Raw genomic sequence first — 21,779 nt, 5'->3', positions numbered from 1 at the left:
TTACTCTATAGACCAGACTGGACTTGAAATTCCCCATGCCTCTCCTCCTTGAGTGCTTGAACTAAAGGTGTGTACTCCACACCTGGCCCTAAGCTTTTCTTTAATTCCTTTTCACAAATTGGAAGCTTAGCTGGGTGGGGTCTTTTCCTGAGGTCACTCCCTTTATTCTATTTAGCGTCATCTTTTTCTTTAAATCTCCTCATCTCCTTGAACACAGGACTTAGCTCCATTCTATTTCCTGGTGCCCCCTATCTCCTCAAACTATAGATTTTGTCTATTTTTCCTCAATCCACTTGCTCCTCTTAATTATAGATCTGCATAAGCATGGCCACCAACAACCAAGCAACACAGTCAGTACTAGGCTGTCTGGACATTTTCTCTGCCAAAGCTGTTAATCCATAATTTTTCAATTTAGCGTTGTCCGGCAGATCTTTTTTGGACAAGGGCAGAAAATAACCCCATTGTTTTCCAAAATATCACAAGATTGGTCTCTTTGCCACACACTAATATTACTTTCCTCTGGCACCTTTTGGGCCTTTTGCTTTTTTTCAAGTGACAATTTTATATAGCGGGCCCCCACAGTTCAGATCACCTCAGCACCATTGTCGTTCACACTTCTATTAGGGTGGCCCAGGAAGCTCCACTTACAGTAGTCGCAGGCTCAGAAATCTACTTAAAGGGAAGATGGCTCAGCAGTAACCTTTCATTTACCACTTCACTGAAGCTCCTAGTTTAGAAAATAATAATAAAAATACATTGATGTTTATATCACACAAACCATTTTCTGTTTCTGAGCCATAGATAACCTGCTCCACTCTATAGTGGAGACATTGAGACATGGGCAAAGGTAGTGAAAAATGGATTTTTTACTCTTCAGTTTTGTGTTACTATATGAAAATTTATGAGACTGGATAATTATAATCAACAGAATTGTATCTGGCTGACAATGTGAAAATCTGATAATAAGTCTGTCCTATGTTAGAAAACAGAAGAAAACAAGAGAACATAAGAGTGAGCGTGGAAGGGTCAAACTCAGCCTTTTTATAGGAAACAAATGCCTGTGACTGTATTAACTTATTCCTAGAGGTAAAATTCTCATGGCTTGGCACCCTTTAAAGGTCCCACCTTTGCAGTGGATATTAAGTGCTACTCTATGATCACAGGAGGTCACGTTCAAACCATGGCAACACTCAGTAAAATGTGATACAGGTGAGTAGATTTCAAGTGCTGATGGTACAAATGTATCTGCACATATTTTTGCAAGTTTTCAATGTTTTATATCATTGGAAATGAATCACACTATATAAAATTGTCACTTGAATAAAAGCAAAAGGCCCATACACGATTAGCTATATGGCTTCAGTGCATTCTTGTGTGATTAGTGAGCTTATATCTGCTAATTTAAAAAGGCACACACTCAGCGATGAACAACATGTACTGGAGAATGTCTTATGTAATAGTAAATAAGATGTTCATAGGAGATAAGTTTAAGTTGTCTGCCAAGTACAAATGCCATAGGTTACTAGGAAACATAAGAATATATCCTTTTGAGGCTGGAGAGATGGCTCAGCAGTTAAGAGCACTAGATATTTTTTCAGAGGACCCAAGTTCAAGTCTTGGCACCCACATGGTAGCTCACAGTTGTTTGAAGCTCCAGCTCCTGGAGATCTGACACCCTCACACAGACATATGCAGGCAAAACACCAATGTACATAAAATAAAAATAAGTCATTAAAAGTATATATCTTTCAGAGTTTTATTTAAAGCCACACTTTTGTGAATGTGTATATTTTGGGTTTGGTGGCACATATCTTTAATCCCAGCACTCAAAAGGCAGAGGCAGGAAAATATCTGTCAATTTGAGGGTTTTGCACAGTGAGTACATAGGCTTTGTCTCAGAGAGAGAGAGAGAAAGAGAGAGAGAGAGAGAGAGAGAGAGAGAGAGAGAGAGAGAGAGAGAGAGAACAGTTCTGAGGCCACAAGTCTGAAGCCACAGTGTCAAAAGTGACAACAAATTACTGATGGGGAACATTAGTTACTCGGACATGATAACACAAGTCTTACCTTACTCCATTTTCCATTCTTCAAACGTGATAGTGTAGACTGGCCAGCTTATAAAGTTTATGACTCACAGCTTTGGTCTATGTTCAGAGGGTCACATCTTAGGATGGCTTTCTTGCTGGCAGAGTCCTTGGGCTGGGTAGGCAGGAGATGAGAGCTTGTAAAAGACTTAACCCAAGGTTATACAGCAGACCTACTCCTCAGATGTCTCTTTAACTCCTCTGATTCATTAATTACTTTAATGATTTTAATTACATTCATGAAAGCAGAGCCTTAACAACTCTTAAAGATTTTATCTGCTCCTATCTCCTAATGATATCTTATAGTGGAAAATAAATTATTGTTGTTTTTTTGTTTAGGGTTTGTTTGTTTTAAGACCCTTTAGAGTCTCACTATGTAGCACTGGCTAGCCTGGAGCTTTCTGTATAGACCAGGCTGGTCTCAAACTTACAATGATCTATCTGCCTCTGCCTCCCAACTACTGGGATTTAAGACATGTGCACCATGCTTGGTTATAGAGATTAAATTTTAACATAAAATTTGGAGGTGATAAATCACAGTCAAGCCACAGAAATTCTCACATGTTAACATAATCAGAATCTTTTGGAGCAACTTTAAAACAAACTGTTGACTCCACCCAGTTTTTTGATTTGCCTCCTAGGGAGTGGTGATGGTCTTCCAAGGACGGGGCACCCTTGGAAGACCATTGGAATAGAGAAAACATTTAGCTAGATCTCTCACGGAGATAGCTTCCAAAGCCTCATCATAGAACAGACCACCAAGAAAGTTAATGTATGGATAAAGAAAGTAAGTCAACATACAATCACATTACCATACCCACGAAGCAGGCACATTCTAAAACTACTCCTGCTATACTTTATACCTGTAAAGTGTTTCCTGTAAAACCTTTCTGTACTTAAGAGGTACGGACTCAACACAGGCCTCTGCTGATACAATATTTGTTAGGTAAGGAAAAAAAGATCTCCCAAAGATATGTGGACCCTTTAGTGTCATCTACAAGACAGTCTAGAAAATACAGGATTTTTGCACTCCAGCCTTAGTGCACCAGGAGGACACAGTCTGAATTATCTCAGTATCATATGCCCCCATCCTGCCATGCCACTGTCCTTCAGCTTCCTGACCTTTCTGTGCTGGTGCCTTCCTTCAGCAACATTTTGTGTGTGTGTGTGTGTGTGTGTGTGTGTGTGTGTGTGTGTGCGCTTTCAGATCTGGACTCTAGTGATAATCCTTTCTAATCACTTATAGAAACATCCTTATTCCCAACTCATACTTCACCTCATGTGTATGATTCTAGTACCCTTACCAGGAGAAACAGCTTCAAATATTTGAGAAAAATTTCTCAAGAATTTTTATGTAACTTGTAAGGAAATAAATCAGCCCTCTTAACTGTTCTACTTAGTATATATTACACTAGCATGAACTAATACAGCTGCCTAAATATTTGACAGCCTAAGAACCCAAGATATTAAAACAGTTATATTTTCTAAAATAAGTTTTGTTATTCATTAAAAAATTATTTCATGGTAATAAATTGGAAATGATTAGCTATGGGACACAGGACAGAATACTGGAATGGCTTTCAAGTATTAAAATTGTTTAATAATGTCATAGAAACACAGTCCATGTGATTATAGGTTCTGGGGGACAAATAATTCAGATCATCGCAGATATTTCCTAGAGTATGATTGTTATTATTCATTCTGTGATGGCTCCAATTCATTAATGTGCTTCATGATTAACAATTCTTTGAAAATGTTGTAATACATTGCACATTATTCTTTCTTTAATCCACACAGTGAAAAGAAAAACCCAGAGAATAAATCCCAAACTCAAGAGTTCTTTTTCTGAGAATTGGTCCTTTGTCCTATTAGTCTGGGGATTTATTAGAATGGTTTATAGGCTCTGGTCTGAGTAGTCCTTTACTTTAATGAATGCAGAAAAGCATAGAATCTAGCTGTTGTTCAGTCCACAAGATCTGGATGTCTCAGCAAAGTCTACCTGGTGCTAGCGTCCCAGAGAATTTCTAGAAAGCTGCTAGCTAGTCTTCAGTCTACATTGGAATCCCAAAGAAGTGAGTTCTAATCCCAGCAACAGGATAGACGAGTTTGCTGGTGGCGATGAGGGCAAGCAGGCCACAAGCTTTGAGAAGCTTTCTTCTTCCATGTCCTTTTAAGTGAGCTAGCACCAGAAGTTATGGCCTAGATTTAGGTGGACCTTCCCACTCAAAAAATCCAATCAAGACAATTCCTCACAGCTGTGCACAGCTGCTTGCGTTCTGATTAATTCCAGATGTAGGCTAATTGACAACAAACATTAGCTATTATTTACCTTAGTGTACATGCCTGTCATTTGAAGTGATTAGAGACAAAATTACTCATTTCAATATTGTTACACCAGTAGAGAACAGGTTAACTTTGCCACAATAGTATAAAGAAATCATATGAAGTTTTAGAGAGATTTTTAAAGTATATTCAGATTAAATACAAGATAAGCTTCTTCAAGGGAATATTAAGTTCTTCAGAAGAGAATATGGCCATATATTCCTATTTGTCTCTGTATTTTACACACATAAGGAAATTCTGAAAAGATACACATGTAAGATACAAACCACAGGTGTATGTGGTTGTGTGTGTTTGTGCACGTATGCATTGTTGAGAACTAGAGATGTTAAGAAGACTCCACTAAATAGCTCTAAATTTTTGTGTCAGTGTATTGTGTATTCAAAAATTAAGAGACATAAATTTAAGAAGTATTTTGAGTAAAATATTTCAGGATCTAACATTCTAGATAATTACAATGTTAAGAAATGCTAACAGTATCAGTACTTATAAAATTCGTATTGCTCAATTTTATTTTTATTTACATGTATACAATCACTATTTTAAAAAATGAGGTTTTTTTTCTGAAAACTGTGGGCTCTAACCTCTGAGCCATCTCTCTGGCTCCATTGTTAAGTGCAAAGCTAGCATTTGTAAGTGTGTTTACACTGTCACATAGTCTCCAAAAGTTTCTTTGATCTTGCAGAATTGAAACTATACTTATTTGACAAGTTTCCATTACTTGGTCCCTCCAAACCCTTGGTGACTGCACTGGCTTTGTAATCTTATGAGTCTGACCACTCTAGACCCTCATTCATATAAATGAAATTTTAAATTTATGTTCCTGTTACTTAGTTTTATAGAAGACTTTCTTTATCTTCATTTCAGATTTTAAAGTAAAGTTAAAAAGAGGGGGGGAATCACAACTGAGTAACTGAAAAGCAAGAAATAAGATAACTTTAAGAAGTAAAAGACCGCAGGCAGACTTCTTTAAGTTCAAGACCATTCTGGTCTACATAGTGAGTTCCAGGTCAGCCAAAGCTCCACAGAGAAACCCTGTCTTGGAAAAAAAGGGGGAGGGGCAGTAAAAGACTGGGCTGGAGAGATGGTTCATCGATTGAGAGCACCACCTGCTCTTCAGAAAACCACGACTCAGCTCCTAGCACCCACATGGTGGCTCACAACCACCTGCAGCTCTAGTTTTAGAGGATCTAGCGTGCTCTTCTGGCCTCTGTGGGCTCCTGTGTGAAGTTGGTGCACGATCATACAGTCAGGCATACACACTGCCACAAAATACATTGTTTTAAAAAAATTTTAAACTACAAATAAGGAAGCTAAAAGTTGTGTGTGTGTGTGTGTGTGTGTGTGTGTGTGTATGTGTGTGTGTGTTTTCATTTTTCTGCGGTTCTTTTGTAAATCAAACATAAAATGTCTTGACAATTAGCAGGCCATGGCTTGTTTTTGCTTATTGTTATTTTTGTTTTATGTAATCTAAGAGCTAGGTCAGAATGTTTAACCAGGCTAAGTTAAATTAAAATTGGCCTTAAATATTCAGTGCTAAATTTTTGTTGAAAAATAAAAAGAAATTTAAAGTCTTTCCCTTACTCAATTTTTAAAAAATACTAAATATAAACATTAATCTGATTGTGGTTACTGTATATGTACTATTCAAAGCATATTAGTTATGTCAACATTATTCATTCCATATAAAAAAGTTTGTTGAAAATACTAAGCTATGTGATATAGTATGGAAATATTTTAGCAGTCTTAATTATTGTCTTAGGAATTCATTAAGCTCTTCTTACATTAATTGCTTTGAGGTTTAAATTGTACTATTTTGCTATTTTGCTTTTGTGAAAAATGCATTTCTTGAAGAAAAAAAATCTAAGGGCTAATTTGTTTCTCTGCTCAGAGTGGTTAAAGATTAAGCAGAGGACATAACCACTGCTGTGTTTTATTTAAACCTCTCCCTGCTGGTTGCTGCACATGTAACAATGTTGTTCTTTCTTTGACACAGTCCCACACAAAAGCTGAGTGTAGTAAGGAAGCAGACAGCCTGCCTCCAGTAGTAGCCCCCGCCTGGCTCCAGGATATGTAAACAGAAACATCCCAGGCTCCAATGAGGCAGACCACGGGTCCCTGTCTGTTCTGTACTCAGGAAGTATTTGCCTGTGAAAGCCTAGCCTTTGCACATAGGCATACTTAGCATTGTTTATGTTTGGCTGAATGTTTAACTGAGGAAACTAAAAGAGAGGAAAAAGAGGGTATATTAGGGCAAAGAAATAAGAAATTTAGGGTATGATATATAACTTATGACATAAAAAGAATTAAAAAGAATTATTTTAATGACTGGAGAGCCTATATGAACATGTGTATGTGTGTGCACGCTTGCTCTCTCTCCTCTCTCTCCCTCTCTCCCTCTCTCCCTCTCTCTCTCTCTCAGCCTCAGGGAGTACCTGCACTCACATGTTCATACCCACTCACAGACATGCATCCACACACATAATTAAAAATAAAACAAAAATCTTTTTAAAAAGAATTACTTTAAAGAAATAAAAAATGAGGGGTTGGAGATTTAGTGAGGCCCTGGGTTCGGTCCCCAGCTCCGAAAAAAAAGAAAAAAAAAAGAAATAAAGAATGAGTTTTCCGATCAAAAGCTTTTTTTTTTATTACACACATATGACTACACATATTGCAATATTTTTCCTGGCAGGTTTTCAGTGGTATCAAGTTTTTAGACTATATGACATAACCTGGAATGTTCCTAATTTGAGACATTTAAATACCATATGTATGGTTTTTAACATGTTTAAAAGTCCCTTAATACTTTTTTTCACCCTTTCTATTTTGAGTTAATAAATTAAAGCTCCTATTTTTCCATTTTCAGTTATATATTTAAATACCTTTTACTCTGTGGAAAAAAATATGTAATGTTTAGAACCACCAGTAACAGGAAAGGAATCCCTCCTACCCCCCAGGTAGCAGTACCTCTCATATGTTATATAATTGCTACTGAGCCACACTTGGTTCCTAGAGATGTTGCTGTGTCTTGAAAATAAAATATGTCTGTTTAGGGAGTATGCACTGTCCCCGTCCTCTGCTACTTAGCTGTATCTCCAGCCCCATCACAGTGAGTTATTGAGCTTGCCCGCATGTATGATAGACAAGTGCCATTAATCCTTTCCACCAATTCTGACAGCACGTTTCTAGATATGATGTCAGAGTAACAGGCTACAAAAGAAGAAACTAGATTGTACTTAAAGGTTAAATGTTTTTAATACTTCAAATGACATTATAAAGTGTTGGGGGGGGCACCTACAATTTAGAACTAGTTGAATCATGAAAAGAGAGTATGCTGGGTCCTGAGCTTATAGCCCAGTGACGCAGAGTTTGCCTAGCATTGTCAAAGGCTGTGAATACAGAAGAAAATGAAACATCGTTTTCTTTTAAAAAGATCTTGAGGCAGACTCTGGTGTAGCCCCAGTTGGCCTTAAAGTCCCATGCAGGCAAGACTAGCCTTGAACCCCTGATCCTACTGCTTTAATCTCTTAAGTCCTAGGTTAAAGGTATCCACCACTGCCTTCCTCTCGTGGAGATCTAACAAAAGAAAGTTACAGGAGAGGTAAAGAGTAAGTGTATGGAAACTTTCTGGGTAATTTTTTATAACCCTAAAACTGCTCTAAAAATTTAAATCTGCCAGGTGTGGTAATACACAGTTTTAATCCCAGCACCCAAGGAGGAGGCCAGTGGATATCTGTGAGTCTGAGGCCAGCCTGGTCTACAGTGAGATCCAGGACAGTCAGAACTACATAGTATGACGACGACGACAACGATGATGATGATGATAATAATAGTAATAATAATAATATAATTATGATGATAACAATAATAAAGTCTATTAAAAGTAACAGCAAAGGGAGGACTAAAGATTCCTAATTGAAATTTCAGAAGGAAATTGATACGCACTACCTATTAGAATGCTGAATCTGACATGAAGAAAATATTTCCAACCAGCCTTCTCCATGGTCTTTGTTCTTTGCTATTTCTGTCTCTTTAATCCTCTCAGTCTTAAATGTCACTACTCTTGCTACTTCAGTGTTTCTCCTTTTGTCCTGTCTTTCATTTGCCACCTTTTTGCTTTGTTTTGTATTGTTTTGACTATAACAAAATAAAATATGAGTATTATTTACTGGTAGATTTAGTATTTTATGTATAGGAATGTTTTGCCTGCATGTATGTGTGTATACTCCGTGCGTGCCTGGTGCCCTCAGAAACCTGAAGAGGGCATTGGAGTTCCCAGAAGTGAAGTTCTAGACAGCTGTGAGGCATGCGGATGCTGTACCTGAGTCCTCTGTAAGAGCAGCAAGTGATTTTAATCATTGAACCGTAGTTCTACTTCTTATTTACTGATATCAAAAACAAAATACTATGCCTCTTGTTTTTAATTTGAGAAGAACCTAGATATTGTCTTTATTTACTTTTGCTTCATTTTTCTGAGGAAAAGTCTCATTCTGTAGCCCAGGCTGTCCTCAAAACATACTGTATTGATGAGGATTTTCTTGAACTCCTGATTGTTTTGCTTCCATCTCCCAAAGTGCTAGGATTACTGGTGTGTATCCTCATTTTAGCTGAAATTTTATTTTTATAAAATAAAATACAGTGTTTCTGTTTTACCAAAGGTTTTACTTTCTGAGGTCTTGGTTACTTACAGTTAACCTTAGCTCAAAAATGTGAAATTGTAAAATCTAGAAATGAGCAATGTGTAAGTTTTTAATTGTGCACAGTTCAGAGTAATGTGACTCAGTCTAACACTATCCGACACCATCTCGTGAGCTGTGAATTCAGTAGCTGTTCTTCTACCATATGCATATGGCTTGCGTTCTGTGGTAGTTGAGTGAGAATGGCTCCCATAGGCTCCCATTTTTGAATGCTTGGTCCCCATGAGTGGAAAGGATTAGGATGTGTGACCGTGTTGGAGGAGGTATCACTGGGGGTGGGCTTTGGGGTCTCAAGAGTGTACACCAGGCCCAGTCTCTCTCTGCCTGCCTGCTGCTGCCTGTGGGATCAGAATGTGCAGTTCTCAGCTACCACTGCACACGTTCACGTTGTCTGCTTGCTTGCTTCCTCCCATGGTGGTTATGGACTAATCTTCTGAAACTGTAAGCAAGGCACCGATTAAATGCTTCCTTTTATAAGTGTGGCCCTAGCCGTGGTGTCTGTCCAGCAGTAGAACCTGGCTTTGTAGTTGCTTAATAGCTGTCCCAGTTGTCAGATCACAGGTGCTGTCATCATTGCATTTTATTTATTTAGTAATTGTCCTGAATGATTAGAGTGGTGCTGACAATTTTATTACTCTCTGTCTTTGTAATAAATTATTTCGTTATTACTTATCATTGACCTTTTGTTTTGGTTATACCTAATTTACAAGTTAAACTTTATCAGAGGTATAAGAAAAAAACAATACATTCTTCAGCATACCCAGCAGATGCTCTGAAGCATGAAATGGCACAATGTTTACATACAACCCATGCATATACCTTTCCTGATATTTTAAATTATCTCTATATTTTGTAAAAATCATCTTTAGATTACTTATGATAATACAATTTAAATGATATGTAAATAGTTTTTATTACCATATTGCTTAGAAAAAAAAAGACCAAAAAACAAGTCTGTAAACATGCAATATGAACAAATCATCATAGTTCTAGCCTTGAGAGAGACTGAAGATCTTTGGAATGACAGGAGCTGCAGACAGGCATCTCAAACATCACTTCCTTCATGTGGTCCATTGTAGTGCTTAGTGCATGGCAAGATGGAATTCTGTTTTTGGAATTTTCTGCGTTTCTCTCAAGTATTTTTAGTTTAGTTTGCTGATATAAAAATATGGAACCCACAACTTAGGAGAAGCAATTTAGATTAGTACTATCATGAGCATCCATTAAACCTCCCGTTATGTATCCCCATAGACAGGGAGGTGCACTGTATTAGTTTTGTTTTTCGTTTGTTCTGTTTTTGGTAGCTCTGTGTGCGCGTGTACGTGCTGTGCCTTGGGGTGGATGGGGTACTGTGCTTTGGTACTTATACAGAGATCAGAGGACATATTTTGGGAATTGGTTCTTTCTACCATATGAGTCATGGGAATTGAACTCAGATCATTAGGCTTGATGGCAATTACCTTACTCAGACTTACCAGCCCAGGGTTTGATAGTTTTAATAAGAAAAGATAATCTGAAGGCACTTAAAAAATATATAAATATACACACACACATAAATGTATATATACAGTCTTTCTATAAATTACTTTATGTTGAAAGACATATATCTTGTGTTTAAAAACTACAAATTATCCAATCATATGTGCATTGAAATAATATTTCCTTTTTGAGTTCAACAAATTCTCAAATAAGTTATTTTATTGAGGTACAATCTTATAACAGAATGAGCTAGATTAAAAATATACTATTCAATACTTTAATGATCTTGCGCAACCATTATTTCTATGTAGTTCCAAAACATTTTCATCACCCCACAAGGGGAATTCTCTATCTAGTAAAAAATAACTCCCTTCTCCCTCTTTTCCCATGCCTAGCAACTTCTAGCCTGCCTTTTGTCTCTGTGGATTTACCGTTGTGGATGTTTCATATGAATGAAGTCGTAAAATACAGGACCTTTAGTGTGTCATCTTTGTAGGTGTGTTACATCGTGTTTATTGATTGACAAGTGTACGAACATTCGCATTTCTCCTTGTAGTCATTGCACATGTGATGCTGTGGACGGATTTGTTTGGATGCCTATTTCCAGTTCTTTGTGTCCATGCCTAGGAACAAACTAACAGATTTTATGAAAGTTCTAATGAGGGTTTGAGAAACTACTAAACAGTTTACTACATCTTTAACATTGCATATTCCCATCCGCTGTATGTAAGTTTTTAGTTTCTCTATATCCTTAACAATACTTCTTATTTTCTTCTTCCTTTTTTTTTCTTTTTTTCGGAGCTGGGGACCAAACCCAGGGCCTTGCGCTTGCTAGGCAAGCGCTCTACCACTGAGCTAAATCCCCAACCCCTTCTTCTTCCTTTTTAATCTTTAAAAATAGTTATAAACAGAGCTGGAGAAATGGGGCTAAGAGCACTGGCTGCTCTTCCAGAGGTCCTGAGTTCAAATTCCAGCAACCACATGGTGGCTCACAACCATCTGAAATGGGGTCTGATGCCCTCTTTTGGTGTGTCTGAAGATAGCTACAGTGTGCTTATGTAGTTATAAACATGCTACTGTCCTACTGTAGTAAGTTGATATAGGGTTTAGTATTGTAGTAAGTTGAGGCTGTTTGTAGGAGGGTGGGGATTGGTTGGTTGATTGGCTTTTTTCTTTTTCTGTGTACTGGAGAGGGATCCATGACCTTGCAAATGCTTGGCAAATGCTCTACCACTGAGTTAGATCCCTAGCGAAAGATGAGTTCCTATATCCAGTCTTTCTATAAATTATTATTTGTTGAAAGTATTGCTAACTACAGTTATCAGTATGTTAAAGTTTACTGCCTAGTAATTGTCTTATGATTTAAGAGTATTTCACAGCATCAACCTATTCTTCTTTAGAAATACTATATTGGCATTTTGTTTGCAGAACTTGAGATAACTCATTGGAGAAACACTGCCACTGAGGTTTATTATTTGCTATTAACAGATTCTAGTTTGACCACAAGTAAGAAAATTTTAACTTACATTCTGCTTGATTTTAATTGACTACAATTAAAATTGTCAATCAAATCCTTTAATCCTAGGACTCATAATAAATCAGACAGGGGGTTCTCTGAATTCAAAGTCAGCCTGGTTTACGAAGAAAGGTCGTCAGAGAGGTCCTCTGTCAAAAAAAAAAAAACAAGACAAAAAAAAAACCAAGCAAACAGAATAATAAGTTTAAAATTTCAAAATATAGTATATTTTATTTTCACTGAGTATAAAGAATGTTTAAGTAGGGATAGTTGTGGCCTTGCCACTGGGCAGACACTACCTATACCAAAACCCAAACAGATACTTCATAGGAGATCTCTCTACTGGCTGGTTTTGTGTGTCAACTTGACACAAGCTGGAGTCATCACAGAGAAAGGAGCCTACCCAAAGAAAATGCCCCATGAGACCCAGCTGTAAGGCATTTTCTCAATTAGTGATCAAGGTGGGCAGGCCTTACTGTGGGTGGTGCCATCCGTGGGCCTGTAGTCCTGGGTTCTATAAGACAGCAGGCTGAGCAAACCAGTAAGTAACATCCTTCGATGGCTTCTGCATCAGCTCCTGCTTTCTAACCAGCTTGAGTTCCAGTCCTGACTTCCTTTGGTGATGAACAGCAATGTGGAAGTGTAAGCTGAATAAACCCTTTCCTCCCCAACTTGCTTCTTGGTCATGATGTTTTATGGGAAATAGAAACTCTGACAATCTTATTCTGCATTAGACTGTTTACTGATAAGCAGTTGTTTTGTATTTTGTAAAGACTACTGTTTTGAATATACACTGCTTGAATTTAGTTATTTTTTTATAGATATTTAAACATGGTGACCTGTGTATCCTCCACTTTTCTCTTTCTGTTTAAGACATTTTCATGTGTTTCTACTCTTAATATAATTATTGCATCCCTGTTCTATTACTCCTAGGTATATCCTAAGTTTGTGGACATCCATTCCAAGGATATAGGTATAGATAAGATACAGATATATAGATCAGCTATAGATATGATCTGACCCATAGATGGAGTATCACATAAATGTTTGCATGTTCATACCAGCCTTATAATCTAGATACATGTGTTCCCATTCTGCAAGTAAATAAACGTGGATTCATGAATGCAGACATTTTCTCAATGTCAGATTAATACGTGGAGGGACTGAGCTTCAGGTTCAATTTAGATTTAGCTGCCCACAAAAACATTTTCATCAATATTAATGGTATCAATACTAATGATCTTAATTACCATTGATTGCATAGACTTTTATGCTCTACTAAGCACTTAGACTCCCCTCAAGCTTCATGACAGACACATGAGCTACATAGTACTACTTTTTACAAATGAGGAAATGAGGCACACAGAAGTCAAGCAACATGTTGAAGCCTTCTGAATACATGGTTTAAAGCCAACTATGAAACTGGGCTCAGTGGTGTACACCTGTAGTCTTAGCATTTAGGAGGTAGAGGGAAGAAGGTTGCTGTGAGGTCAAGGTCAGCTTCCACTACTGTCTTAGTTATTTCTCTATTGCTGTGATTAGACTCAATAACCAAAGCAACTTTTTTTTTTTTTCTTTTTTTCGGGGCTGGGGACCGAACCCAGGACCTTGCGCTTCCTAGGTAAGCGCTCTACCACTGAGCCAAATCCCCAACCCCCAAAGCAACTTTTTAAACACTGAGTTTATTTGGGGCTTATCATTTCAGAGGGTGGAGTTTATGACCATCATGGTGGGAAGCTTGGCAATGAGCATGCAGGCTTGGTGCTAGAGCAGAAGTGAGAGCTCACATCTTGAGTTACAACCATGAGGCAGAGAAAGAGACTAGGGGGATGCTTCTAATCTTGTTTCTTAAATGGATACTTTATTTACATTTCAAATGCCATCCCCTTTCCAAGTTTCCTCCCTGGAAATCCCCTATCCCATACCCTCTCCCCCTGCTTCTATGAGGATGCTCCCCCTGCCTCCCCCCTCCCCACCCTGGCATTCCCCTACCTTGGGACATCGAGCCTTAACAGGACCAAGGGCTTCTCCTCCCTTTGATGCCCAACAAGGCCATCCTCTGCTGCATATGTGGCTGGAGTCATGAGTCATTCCATATGTACTCTTTGGGTGGTTGACTTCTAATCTTTTGCTACCTAACAGTTTCCCTGCAGGGACACACCTCCTCCAACAAGGCCACACCTCCTAACCCTTCCCAAGTAGTTAAGTATTGAACCTATCAGGGCTATTCTCATTCAAGCTTCCACAGCTACGTGGCATGTATGTGTGTATGAGTGTAGATACCCTCAGAGGCTAGAGAAGGTGTCAGACCATGTGGAGCTGGAGTTAGAGGTGGTGGTGAACTGCTTAATGTGGGTGTTGGGAACAAGATTTGTGTCCTCTGAAAGAGCAGTATATACTCCCAAGCAGTAAGCCATCTTTCCAACCCCTAGTTGATATTTTAATAACTAGGATCATACTTGACAAGTGTTTTAAGTGTATAAAAGATAATCTAAGTTACCAAATCATACTGTTTATAACTATCACAAATCAATTAATTTTTCTTTAATTTTATGTAAGAATATTACTGATGTGGTTATATATTAATACAGGTTTTCTAAAAGCTAGTTTGTTGGTATTAAATAAAATACTTTTCTTTCCTTTAGGTCCGCCTCATTCATCTAATCGGGATGAAACTATAATCATTGCTTTGGCATCGGTTTCTGTATTAGCTGTTTTGATAGTCGCCTTATGTTTTGGATACAGAATGTTGACAGGTAAACGAAATACTATTTTTGGTCTCATCATTTGGTAAACATGCCATTTAATAAAAATTTATTTTCTTTAAATTTTTTTACATTTATTTATTGGCTTATTTATTGTGTAAAGAATACATGTGTGGAAGTCGGAGGACAACTTGCAGGAGTCGTTTTTCCCTCTACTCTGTGGGTTCGAGGGACCAACCTTAGGTCATCATGTTTGGTGGTGTTCAGCTTCACCAGCTGAACTGTCTTGACAGCCCCATTGTTTCCTTTTTAAAATCTCTGTGGAAAATCTATGTACAAACACAAAATCTGCTGTAGAAGTCCCCATTTTTAGCTTCAACAAATATTTTCCCCCAAGTTTTATAAGAATCTTTTAAAACTTATTTTTATCAGTGTATCTGTGTGTGTCTATGTGTGTCATGTGTGTGCTCCTTGGAGGCCAGACAATGACATTGCATCTCTGAGAGCTAGAATTACAGTGGCTGTTTAGAAAATCAGCACTCAGTCATACATTTTCTTGAAAATTCAGCATTATGATTTTAGACTTTGAAACTGAGTCATCATGGAATCATCTCACAGAATTATCTCTGTTGTCATGCTGTTCATTTTCTTCATTAAGGGAATGATTTCTACTTTAGTGATTTGTTTTAACCCGTGCTGCAGCTTTTCTTAGCTGTAATATATTTTTAATTTTTTTATTTCATGTGCATAGGTATTTTACCTGAATGTATGTCTATGTAAGGATATTAGATCCCATAAAACTAGAGTTTGATACCGTTGTGAACTGCCACATGGGTGCTGGGAATTGAACCTGGGACCTCTGGAAGAGCAGCCAGTGTTCTTGACCACCGAGCCATCTCTCCAGCCTCTTAACTGTAATGTTAAGAAGTTGGCATTTTCCTTTTGAGAAGGCTGCGTGTTAATAGGTGTTGTTACTCTTCTAGGAGACAGGAAACAGGGTCTACACAGTGTGAACATGATGGAGGCGGCAGCGGCAGAGCCCTCCCTCGACTTGGATAACCTGAAGCTGCTGGAGGTGAGCTGCCCAAGCTTAGATCGTGGGCTGTTCTAATCTCTACCCACTCTCCTAATTAGTACTCACTCACTACTCACTCACTTCACGAGTATTTAGAAAGTCTTTCTGGACCTGGTGGTACACACCTGTGATTCAGCAGTTAGGAAGCAGAAGAAAGAGAATTTCCTCAAATTCCAGGCCAGCCAGGGCAACATAGTGAGTCCCTGCCATAACAAAAATTAGAGAAGGAGGTCTCAGTGTGCCTAAAATCATGTGTAGTTTACAACACTGAGAGAAGTACCAACTGACACGTGGAGTTTTGCCCAGGATTTGAGGCAAGCCTGTGTCTTCCAAGTGCTAGAACTAAAGGTATGTGCTTAACTGTGTTTTGATGAGACTTTTTTCAGAGGACTGCATTTTTTTTTTTTTTTTTGTAAAAATAATGGTACAAGACTGGCATGGCGACACACGCCTTTGATTCCAATGCTCAGGAAGCAGAGGCAGATAATGAGTTTGAGGCCAGCTTAGTCTACATAGAGAGTTTTAGGATAGCAGAGCTGCATGTTGAGACTCTGTTTCAAAAACCAAAACGAACAAAATTTAAAAAAAATAATAAACTAATGCTATATTAACCATGTATAAAGAATGGCGCTAGCCAGGTGATAGTGGTGCACATCTTTCATCCAACACGTGTGAGGTAGCAGCAAGTGGATGGATCTCTGTCAGTTCAAGACCAGCTTGGTCTGCCGAGCAAAGCAACACAGAGAAAGCTGTTCTCAAAAAACAATCAAACAAACAAACAAATAAAATAATGATAAACCACCAACCTGTTTTAATGAAAATTCTCTAGAAGCCAAAAAATAAAGAGAACTGGTTACATTTTGTTATTTCTTTGTGCATTGAGTAGATTTTTATTTTATTACAGATAATGTGTAATTATATACTGTGGAACTTCCAGACTCTTGCTAATTTCTAATGTGTACTGGTTTTCAAAAAAATTAATTTTAATTGTGTGTGCATGTGTTTCTGCATGTGGGTGTGTATATATGAGTGCAGTTGCCTGTGGATATTAGAAAGGGAACTGGAGTTACAGGCAGCTGTAAGCCTCCTGCAGTGGGTGCTGGGCACCACACTTCCATCCTCTGGGAGATCAGTACGCTCTCAACCACTGAGTATTTCTCTAGCCCTGTGTGGAGATTTTGTTACTTGTTTTTGTAAGCAGTTGACTTGGTTAGACACATACTACAGACATAGAAGCTCAATTCTCAGCTCAGTTAGTACATCTGTCTCATGTGTTCACTGAGTTCCCTCTTCAGGTTTCTCTTTTGGAGGCATCTTCCCTCACTCTCTAGACGCTCTAGCCACAGATTACATCCTCTGTTTCAAAAGACCTTTTGTGCCATTTTTAGTTCCACTACTCAAAGCTGATTTGAGTCAGCTTTCAAGTGAAGAAAACCCATAGAAACAGGTAGCCCACCATATATGCATTCCTTTCTTCTGTGCCTCAATGTCTTAGACTCTCTAACTGCTTTTGCTTATTTTTCAGTGTATCTAGGCCTTCCTTGATTTTCCTTTTCATTTGGTCCAAAGTGTTTAGCTTTCGCCTATTGGAAAATTAGTCAGTTACACCACACACAGATAACTAGCTGCCTTTTGGTAATAAATAAACTAAAAGCAGAATAGAGCTGCTGTATATCATGGGGGATTTTAGGGGTTTCCTTGTTGTGTTTTCATTTTTGTAAATTTAATTGTTCAGTTTTAATATGAACTAATAACTTGCCTTTTTAACAACAAACTTACAGCTGATTGGACGGGGTCGATATGGAGCAGTATATAAAGGTTCCTTGGATGAGCGTCCAGTTGCTGTAAAAGTATTTTCTTTTGCAAACCGTCAGAATTTTATAAATGAAAAAAACATTTACAGAGTGCCTTTGATGGAACATGACAACATTGCTCGCTTTATAGTTGGAGACGAGAGGCTCACTGCAGATGGACGCATGGAGTATTTGCTTGTGATGGAGTATTATCCCAATGTAAGTTCTTCATAAAAGAGATTCTGTCATTTATTGTACCCTTGATCAGATCTTCACCACATGTTGCTTGTTTGTAAACTTATTATTAGTGTTCTGCAATGAAATAAGAATCTTATGCTCGAATTTGAATTAAATATTACTCAGCCAGGTATCACGGCGCATACCTGTAACCCAGAAAGAAAGCTAAGGCAGGAGGATTGTGAATTAAGTCAAGCCTGGACTATTATTCTAAGATCCTATCTTGAAGAACAACAAAACACTAATAATTCTCTTCATTCATCTCTCTTCTCACCTCTTTTCTTCCCTCCTTCCATTCCTCTATCATGCCCTCCCTTTCTTACCCACCCTTCTTCCTTTCCCTCTGTTTCTTCTTTTCTTATTCAAAAATACCTTATTATATCTTCTTGGGAACCTAGCCTATGCAAATTCTTCAGAAGGTTACCTAACTTGCCTCTTCTTGTTGAAGCAAATTAGTTTAAATTTTTGAAATCCTTTTTGCTTTATACAGGGATCTCTGTGCAAATATCTGAGTCTCCATACAAGTGATTGGGTAAGCTCTTGCCGTCTGGCTCATTCTGTGACAAGAGGACTGGCTTATCTTCACACAGAATTACCCCGAGGAGGTATGATGAATAAAATTTTAATCATTTTAGAAGAAAAAATATAATTTCTACTGTTAAAATGTGAATATTAACTAATCGAAAGATCCATCATGAAGAAACGTATTTGAACGTAACAGGAAGAAAAGCAAGACAGATCTCATTAAGAATTTAAAGACTTTCTAAAAATATACTTAGAGCTAGTTTTAGAAAAAATTATTTGGGGGGTTGTATCTCAATGATAGAGTGCTTCCTTAGCGTATATAAGGCCTTTGATCTCTGATATCATAAAACCAGACAACAAGATCCTAGAGGATTTTTAGGTCTCTTGAATTTATTTGTGAACCTCAGGTTAATACTGTTACCTAGGCTATATTTCCCTTGTATTTGTTTGTTCATGTGAATAAGTAGCAGTGTATTAGTTTTAATATCACATGGATCTTTATTTCATAAGCTGTAATACTCAAACATCCTTTTATAAACTAATGCTCTGCTAGCTAGAGTCAGTAAAGGAGGAAATACACTGGCTTTACTTATAAAGAAACTTCTTTTTTGAAAAAGGTTTTCTCATATACACTTAAGAATCTCAAGAGCCAAGCATGGTGGCTCATGCCTTTAACCCCAGCAGTCAGAGCAGTGGCTAGTGAATCTGACTTTGAGGCCAGCCTAAGTTTACATAACAAGGTTCAGGTGTACTGGGACTGTATAGTGAGACCCGGATTTTCAAACCTCTAGGGTTCAAGTGAGATGGCACATACATATTCGAATCCTCAGACTCAGGAGGCTGAAGCAAGATTGTCCACTCAAGGCCACCCTGGAATTTCTAGTGATTCTGAGCCACTCGTGATGACATAGTGCAACCTGGCTCCTGAAAGGAGGAGGAAGAGACAGCTGGAGAGAGGATTGAGATTATAGGCCAGGGTAGAGCACTTGACTAGTGTGCGTAAGGTGCTTCACTTCAGTCCTCAGGAACAGTCAAAACCAGAACCTAAAGAGACTGTCAAGGAGCAGTGTGGCGGCACGACTCAGGGCTCCTGTGTCTTTTCTCTGCCATCCTTTACATGTGTCTTTCATTTAAGTCATTTCAGTGTCTGTTGTGTTATATTATAGGTAGCAGGGGAAAACAGGGACAAAGGAGTTGTTCTCTTCCACTTCCAGACGTTCCTGCTATGCCCATATTAATCCATACTTCCTCACTGGAGACCAAAAATACACTTGTTTTATCTTTGCTGAGTGAATTGCTGCTGAGACGGTGTTAGGTTCCGTGATTAAGTGAGGGTGGAAGGCCGTCCTGGCCCAGGATTGAGCTGTATTATAGTCCTTCCGCAGCTCTCGTGTGCTCTGACTGGTTGTCCAAAGCGTCTGTTAGATCCCTCGCCTTCTCACTTTGTTTCGCTGTGCACTCCCAGCACAGGCTCCCTAATAGCATGGCTGTGAAAACCGTGCCTCTGTGCGTTTTTGGCTTTTTACTCCTATACCACATTTTATCATACTGTAACCTGTTATTGCTCTGTAGTCTCCCTGACCTCTTTAGTGAGGAGAACTTTAATGTATCCGTTTCTTACATCTTTGTTCCATTATGTAATAGCATGGATCATCTTTTCTAGCCGATGCTTCATATATAAATAATTTCTTTTGAATAATTTATTGGCTCATTTACTTGACATCTTTCCCTGAGTACAAGATTGACCTGTTATTGCCTGTGTCAGCAACTTGATGCTCTTGCTTCATTGTTTTAGCACATTAGCCATTGGACTGTGTTTCCTTCTTCTAAATATTATAACTCCTTTTAGAAGCTGACTTAAAACAGAATTTAAAATATCATCCTAATTCCTTTTTCAAGGTTTGCATGATTCAGCAAGGTTTTAAATCAAATACTGGCTGAAATTTTTTTTAACCTAAACAAAGCTATTTTCTCAAACACTAGGTAGTGATAGCACTGGCTTCTGAAAACTGTGTATAATAGCATATATATTTGAATTTATAGCTTTACCTAATTACTTCAAAAATAGTCCCAAGTATATTTCTCAAAATATTTGAGGTGTCCTTTCAGGGGTTGGGGGTGTTCAGTGGTAAAGTGCTTCCTGAGCAAACTTGAAAGCCTGAGTTCAGCTCCTTAGAACCCACACAAAGAGCCAGGCACTGCAGTGAACGTGATGCCTCAGTACTGAGAGGGAGAGACAAGAGGATTGTCAGCCTAGCTAAAATGACTTCAGATTCAAGAAGAGAACTGGTGTCAATTTTCTTTTAAATTACATTGACCTCTTTCCAGCATCTGTTCACTTGGTTTGTTTGAGACAGGGTCCAACTATGTAGCCCTGGCTGTTCTGGAACTCTCTACATAGACCTGGCTAGACTCAAACTCAGAGTTCTCCTGCCTCTGCTTCCAGAGTACTAAAAACAAAGGTGGGTGCCATATGCCCCTGTCACTAGTAAACTGAGTGAAGAAGTGACTGTAAGACGCCTGACCTCTGCCCTCCACACACCCACACGGTGAAACATAGGCACGCTCACATATGCCATACCAGTTTATAATTTTCTCTTTTATTTTCCTCTCTCTCTCTCTCTCTCTCTCTCTCTCTCTCTCTCTCTCTCTCTCTCTCTCTCTCTCTCTCTTTTTTCTCTCTCTCTCTCATGAATAAGTACAACCTGCTGTCCAGCTACAGTGTTGCATGTCTGTAATCCTAGAACTCAGAGGCAGGTGAATTTCTTTGAGTTTGGGTCACCCTGGTCTACAGAGTAAGTTTCACGCCATCTAGAGCTACATAGTGAGATCCTGCCTTGGAATAAATAAACAAACAAACAAACAAGTAAATAAATAAGTAAATAAATGCATGCTTCCTGTTGAATCCATTCAGCGTTGCTCGGGGGCATATAGGGCTGACTATTTTGTATTAGGCAATCAATTAGGGGGCTCACTCGTAGGAGAACTGATTCTCTCACAGTGGCCATTAATTGCCTTTAGTTCTTTATCTAGGTGTTGAGATGTGAGATTTTCCCATTTTTGTTGGCACATCAAACTGATATTGTCATGGTTCCGGTATCCTTTAGACTACCATATTGTTGAGATTTCATGGATGTAGCTTCCCTGTTCTGTATAGGAGACAGCCTCTTACCAGGTGTCTGGTCCTCTGGCTCTTGTGGTCTGTTCAGTCCTTCTTGTGACGTTCTGAGTCTTAGTGTAGGCCTTGTGTTGTGCATATGTCATACCAGTTAGAGCTGAACACCTCATGGTGGACTGTTACTCACATTTCCATCTGCTGCAAAAAGAAGCA

General features: G+C 38.4%; 1 protein-coding gene across 1 annotated transcript in view; it reads left to right on the top strand.

The window, feature by feature from the left end:
• Window positions 1–21,779, top strand: part of Bmpr2 (bone morphogenetic protein receptor type 2) — a 108,213-nt gene that overhangs the window by 64,529 nt on the left and 21,905 nt on the right. Inside the window, exons 4-7 of the mRNA XM_032902905.1 lie at window positions 14,759–14,869; window positions 15,802–15,893; window positions 17,675–17,905; window positions 18,414–18,528. Coding sequence (XP_032758796.1) covers window positions 14,759–14,869; window positions 15,802–15,893; window positions 17,675–17,905; window positions 18,414–18,528 — 549 coding nt within the window. The remainder of the gene's footprint in view (window positions 1–14,758; window positions 14,870–15,801; window positions 15,894–17,674; window positions 17,906–18,413; window positions 18,529–21,779) is intronic.

Source organism: Rattus rattus, chromosome 5 (assembly GCF_011064425.1).
Source record: "Rattus rattus isolate New Zealand chromosome 5, Rrattus_CSIRO_v1, whole genome shotgun sequence".
Classification (NCBI taxonomy): Eukaryota; Metazoa; Chordata; class Mammalia; order Rodentia; family Muridae; genus Rattus; species Rattus rattus.
Note: the sequence above shows the minus strand (reverse complement) of the source record. Positions and strands in the feature narration are given on the sequence as shown.